The sequence below is a fragment of the Octopus bimaculoides genome, chromosome 20, assembly GCF_001194135.2.
Source record: "Octopus bimaculoides isolate UCB-OBI-ISO-001 chromosome 20, ASM119413v2, whole genome shotgun sequence".
NCBI classification, from domain to species: domain Eukaryota; kingdom Metazoa; phylum Mollusca; class Cephalopoda; order Octopoda; family Octopodidae; genus Octopus; species Octopus bimaculoides.
Genome location: NC_069000.1, coordinates 44,752,093 through 44,758,711, shown reverse-complemented (window position 1 = coordinate 44,758,711; position 6,619 = coordinate 44,752,093). Strand labels below are relative to the sequence as shown.

General features: G+C 36.8%; 1 protein-coding gene across 1 annotated transcript in view; it reads left to right on the top strand.

The window, feature by feature from the left end:
- The first annotated feature begins 2,947 nt into the window (after positions 1 to 2,947).
- Positions 2,948 to 6,619, top strand: part of LOC106870399 (neurogenic locus notch homolog protein 1) — a 57,523-nt gene continuing 53,851 nt past the window's right edge. Inside the window, exons 1-2 of the mRNA XM_052974983.1 lie at positions 2,948 to 3,039; positions 6,243 to 6,313. Coding sequence (XP_052830943.1) covers positions 3,023 to 3,039; positions 6,243 to 6,313 — 88 coding nt within the window. The 5' untranslated portion in view covers positions 2,948 to 3,022. The remainder of the gene's footprint in view (positions 3,040 to 6,242; positions 6,314 to 6,619) is intronic.

Here is a 6,619-nt window from a genome sequence, read left to right as displayed (position 1 = left end):
TATGTGATTAAGAAGTTCACATTTTAACCCTGTGGTTTTAGGATTCGTTCCACTACACTGCACCTTGGTCAAGTATCTCTTCTACTATAGCCCCAGGTCAACCAACCAAAGAGAATTTATTAGACAGAGACTATTGGCAGCTTCTCATACATACATATAGGCATATAATGCATGTATGTATATAATACATATATACACACATATATATATGTATGTATGTGTGATTTTGTCTAGGGATAGCAATTCTAATAATCTGGTGTTAAACCTCTGAAACAGAATAAAGGGTTAAATGTGTACAAATTGTAATATGAGCTCAAATAAAATGATAAGGGAGACAGGATTACATAATCAACTTCAGTTGCTTACAGTTGTTTCTGCTACAAGAAGTAGTAAACTCAGAGTTGAGTGCTTGCACATCATCTTATAGTTTCCTTGCAGCCTTCAAAATGAAGTGTATGTTTATTTCAGAATGCGTGTGTGTATATCTGTGTATGTGTGTGTGTGTATATATATATATATATATATACACACACGCACACACACACACAGAGAAGGAGAAAGAGATACACACTCACACACACACACACACACACACACACATATGATGATATATTTTTTATTATTTCTCTATATATTTCATATTTCGACAGTATATATGGTTTATAATCAGATATTTTGTAAGCGATTACGTGTTTTTGTGTATTTTATAAAATAAAGAATATAAAACAAAGTTTACAACAAATTGGTATAAATCTGGATGCCAATGTTAGATGTCCACCACCAAAGAATAAAAAGAAAGCAGAAAGAAAAAAAACAAATGAAGAAAACCAGTTTCAACAGAGAGAGAGAGAGAGAGAGGAAGACCAACTGGGCCCAAAATAGATTTTTCCTCCTTTCTCGTCATTATATAATTCATTTACTTGTTTCAGTGGGCCAGTCGATTAGATTGATCCCAGTACACAACTGGTACTTAATTTATCGACCCTGAAAGAAGGAAAGGCAAAGTCGACCTCAGCAGAATTTGAACTCAGAACGTAAAGACAGACGAAATACTAATAAGCATTTCATCCGGTGTGCTAACGACTCTGCCAGCTACCCCATCTTTTATTATTATCATTATATCGATGTAAAAAGCTACAAGCTGGCAGACTCATTAACACCCTGGACAAAATTCATCATGGTAATTTTTCTGGCTTTACATTGATGGTTCAAATTCTGCCAAAGTTAACTTTGTCTTTCTTCTTTTCAGGGTCCGATTAAAATAAGTACCAGTTGAGCACTGGAGTTGATAGAATCAACTAGCCCCTTCCCTCAAAATTTTAGGCTTTGTCCCTATAGTATAAAGGATTTATATATATGGAGGCAAACATTCGTTTGTGGTCACAATAATAAAAGAGGAACCCAAAACGTTTTACTAATACTTTACTGGAAGAGGCTAGCATTTATGAGTCTGAGAACTGCAGGACTGATACATTCCACACTTGATGCCAAAATTTAAGACCAAACCCATGAAGGATTCTTCTTCCTTCCCTTGATACCGAATTCCCATTCTAATCTAGTCTACACCATACACATCACATCTTACTAATCCTTAAGCCACTGATCTTATTCCTTCCTGAATCCCAAATCTCTCAAACCAATATCTCTAATCCATTCATTCTGTCCAATTTTCACTCAATACTCAAATTTTACTCCAAGACATGGTATTAGCACATATGACTATATTAGGATGGTACTCAATATAGAAGGGCAAGCACTCAGTATAGAAATGGGGCACTGGCTATAGAAGGGTGGAATTGGCCACATAAGAGTGGTACTGGCCATAGAAGGGTGACACTGGGCACAGAAAGGTGGCACTGGCTATAGAAGGGTGAAATTAGCCATGAAAGGGTGGCATTAGTCACAGAAGGGTAATGCTAGCTATAGAAAGAGAGGACTTAGTATAGAAAGGGGTCACTGGCTATAGAAGGGTGATACTGGCCATAGAAGGATAGCAGTGATGATAAAAAGGTGGCACTGGCCACTGAAGGGTAGCAGTGACTATAGAAGGGTGACACTGGTCATAGAAGGGTGCAAGTGACTATAGAAGTATGACATTGGCCATAGAATGGTAGCAGTGACTATAGAATGGTGACACTTGACATAGAAGGGTAGCAGTGACTATAGAAGGGTAGCAGTGACTATAGAAGGGTGGCACGAGACATAGAAGAAGAGCAGTGACTGTAGTAAAACAGAATTGGTTATAGAAGAGTACTGTTGTAGAAGAGTACTGTTGTAGGGTGACGATGATTACAGCAGGGGTGTCTGTAATGATAAGAGGGCAGCAGTAAATAAGTTTGAATATTTTGATTTCAGTGAGATTCCTGAAAGATCGAAGAGAAAGAAACAAAAGATTCTTGGTCAGTTCCATTAATTCTTACAGAAAGAGGGAATGGTTAATAGCAACAATGACAACAACAATGGGGATGACCTTAATGGTGATGGTGGTAGTGGTGGTGGTGGTGGTGGTGGTGGTGGTGGTGGTGACAGGTAAAGGTAATGATGATGGTTGTGATGGTGGTGATGAGGATTGTAAGTGTGGTGGTGGTGGTGGGGGATGATTATGGCAATGGTATTGGTGATAATGTGGGTGGTAATATTGATTACAATGTTGCAGCTGCTGCTGTTGATGATAGCTGGTGGTGGTGATGACAATGACAACGATGATGGTGATGATGACGGTGATGATGATGATGACAATGGCCACAGCGATGATGATGATGATGATGAAGATGATGGTAATTAGCTGTATGGTAATATTCCAAAGTAAAGTTCAAAATATTTTCTAAATAATTGCAGAGTGTTTTTGTTGGAATGTAAACAACACCGACACTATTGTTGTGGTGGTCACCTTGTTGTTGTTCCAAATGACATGTTTTGAAAGATTCCAACACTTCGATTGTTATTCTTTTTGAGGCTGGTTATCTATAAAAGAGCCATCAAGGGTTCCACCAATAGCCAGTCCTTGCTTCAGGAAGTAAACATGATGGCAACGAATAGGTAAGGATGTTGCTCAACAGCTTATTTCAATTCCATTATATTTTAGTTCTTTGAATGGTCAAGGGTTGTGTTGGTATGGTTGTTTTCGTGTTGGTGTGACAGTACTGTGGTGATGTGATCCTCATAAAGGACTGATACATTGATTTTTACCCCCCACTTGTAAACCCCCTCAAGGTTTCAATATAATATGTCCCAGTAGCTTCAGCCAAAGAAGGAATCTTCATGTGGCTAATCAAATCCTTAGAAATAGCTGCCAGTCTCTTTCAAATGATGTCCTACAGTAAGATTCAGCAACTGATGGGTTTCTAGCCACGAGTTGACCAACAAGGGCCTTGATGTTTATGAAAAAAAAAAGAAAAGAGGAATAAAACTGAAGCTACATATTAATGTTCCCTTTTAATCATATTAATCAGGGGTTGGTAATATGTGGATCACAGCCGTCAAGAGGGCCACTGAGGGCTTTAGATTTATTTTTTTCTAAAAATTGTTCACGTTCAATTTATTTGTAAGCTACTGAACAGTTTAATGATTTTTAAATAATCTTTTTGCTTAATTTTTGCTTCAAAAAGCATATTGCCAGAGATGAATATGGGATGTGCGATACACCAAGATATAACAAACACAGTATATATGTAAACCAGGGGCAAAGATAAAAAGAATTATGAGTGGATTATAAGGAAAAGAACTTACTGGTTCCTCTATGATAGAGAGCCATAGTAATACTAATATTATTAGTATTTTGTGGATATTTACTCAGTAAAACCTGTTTAACCAATGTACCAGGGACTGTGAACTAGTGCACCATTGTGGTGCTTTCTGTGGGCCTTTAGACCTTTTCTAAAAGTTTTCCTAATTTAATATATTTGTGGAACCATTGCGTTGTTGATGGTGTTTAAAAATTGGTCCTTTCTGTCAGGGTTTAATTTTTGCATCATAATAATGGAAATGGATACACAGGATATTTTTCGATATGTTTTGATATTCCATCCATGATCATCACATCTGAAATTATTAGGTTTTATTTAAAATATTGTTTGTCTTTTTTTCTCAATATTTCTTTGGCCTTTAAACAGCCTTTTGTGTCAGGATTTGTTTAATTTTTTGCTTAATTAATTAATATTACTTGTGAGGGAGATGGTGGTGGTGAAGGGGGACATGAGAATGTTTTTATATTTAAGATATAACATACATTTAGGCCTAGGGCAAATGCTAAAAAGAAGTGGACATTTACAAAAAAAATTGTTGATCTCTCTTTTGAATTCACACACATGCATACGCACAGGCACACACACACACACACACACACACACACACACACACACACACACACACACACACACACACAAACACACAATCCTTAATTTGTTCTGTTTTCTAACAAATTCTGTTTCTATTGGGGATCCTTTGACTGCACTTCTTCTTAACCCAAATGGCACTGATTAAGTTTTTGCTAACAAATGTCCAAATACTGAATTAATTTGCTAAAATTGACTGAAATTGACTTCCCAAAGTTATTTACAACAATTAATAACCATAACATGGTTTTTTTGTAAAAAAATCCAAAACGAGTTCATTTGGTTGCTGTGTCTCAAATGTCCAAATGCACAGAACCAAATATACTCTGTTTCTGTACAGTAAGGATTAAACAGGAGTAACAGAAGAGGATAGAGCAGGGCTGGAAACCAGACTGCTACAGCCCATGCTACACCAACTGCATTTCTTCACTTACAAAGAACCAGTGAAAGTAGCATTATTTCATTATCAGAACACCCTGATTACAACAACAGCAGCAACATCTGTGATCCAGGATCTAGGATCTACATCACAGGATAATACTCTTTTCTACTCTAAGCAAAAGAGCTGGAATTTTGGGGGAGGGGGCCGGTCGATTAGATCGACCCCAGTACGCAACTGGTACTTAATTTATTGATGGCGAAAGGATGAAAGGCAAAGTCGACCTCAGTGGAATTTGAACTCAGAATGTAAAGACAGACGAAATACCAATAAGCATTTCACCCGGCATGCTAACATTTCTGCCAGCTCACCACCCACAGGATAATATTCTGGTGCCATGAAATCTTTATAGCTGGGTTAGGGATGAACATTTTCCCAGCATCACTACTTTTGTTTTAGCAGAAATAATTCCAGTGGAAAGGCCCAGCATGTCTGGGACATCCTCCACTCAACTGCAGGAGATTATGGGAAATTAACATCAGAAACAAATTTAACTTTTTTAGCATTCAGATTATTCTGTAATACTTATTTATTCATATCGTTTTTGAATTAATCACGTATTATCTCATTTTCGAGATTTCAATGATGTGATTGTACATCTTCAGAATGACACTCTTGAGTAGGTGTCAGGTACCAGATCTGGCTGATTTCAACGTAAAACAGCAAAGCTTGCTTTTCTCTTTGAACAATGCTGCTCAAATATTTTAGAATATTTTTGCAGAATTTAGCGCCCCTTTATTTTACTAAGACATTCTCAACACCATCTTACTGTGACTCAATTCTTCCTTTAACGTAATTATTAATGACTTTGTGTGTGTGTATAAAATATCAGTCTCATTTGCCAAACTACTAAACTGTGGGGATGTAAACACACTATCACTGTTTGATGGGAAACAAGCAGAAACAAAGCCACACACACACGATGGGCTTCTTTCAGTTTCCGTCTACCAAATCCATTCACAATGCTTTGGTCAGCCCAAGGCATTTTGTTACACATCCCGCTACAGGTGTTTATGTCTACTGGTGATTAACCCTTTCATTACCAACCCGGCTCTGTAGTACAAATGTCTTGTTTTCATAAGTTTTTAATTAAAATCTTCCACCAGACCTTAGTCACAATTTATGTTCTTAACTCTAGCTTAATGATAACTAAGTTATTTTACTAAATTCTTTGTTATATTTAAAGTAACTGAAAGAAATACAGAGCATCTCAACAGAAATACAGTAACGAAAAGGTTAAACAGGCACCTAAAACAATGAGTGAAAGTATGGTGTACGCTACCAAGTTATACACACACACACACACACACACACACACACACACACACACACACACACACACACAACACATACACACACACACGCACACGTAATGCCAGGCTGTATTAGTGTTCCCTGTCTCTTCAAATATAACCTGTGTTCTTATAAATATAATTCCGTTCAGTTGGTAAATTCTGAAATATTTCCAGGTTCCAGTTAATGGTCCACCTGGCAGTGCTGCTCATCTTACCGTTTCTGACATCTGCTGGAAATGATATCAGTAAGTGTATCCTTGATTATTTCTTTTGTCGTTGTCATCATAATCATCATTGTCATCATAATCATCATTGTCATCATTGCTGTCGTTGTTGTTGCCACCATTGCCGATGTCAGCATCATCATCATCATCATCATTATCATCATGATAATCGTTGTGGTTGTCATCATCATCATCACTTGATTTGTTAACATATTTCTTGATGCTTCTCCTTTTATTTTCACACACACATATATATAATGAATATATATATATGTGTGTGTCACAGATACATACATACATATATATATATATATATATATATATATA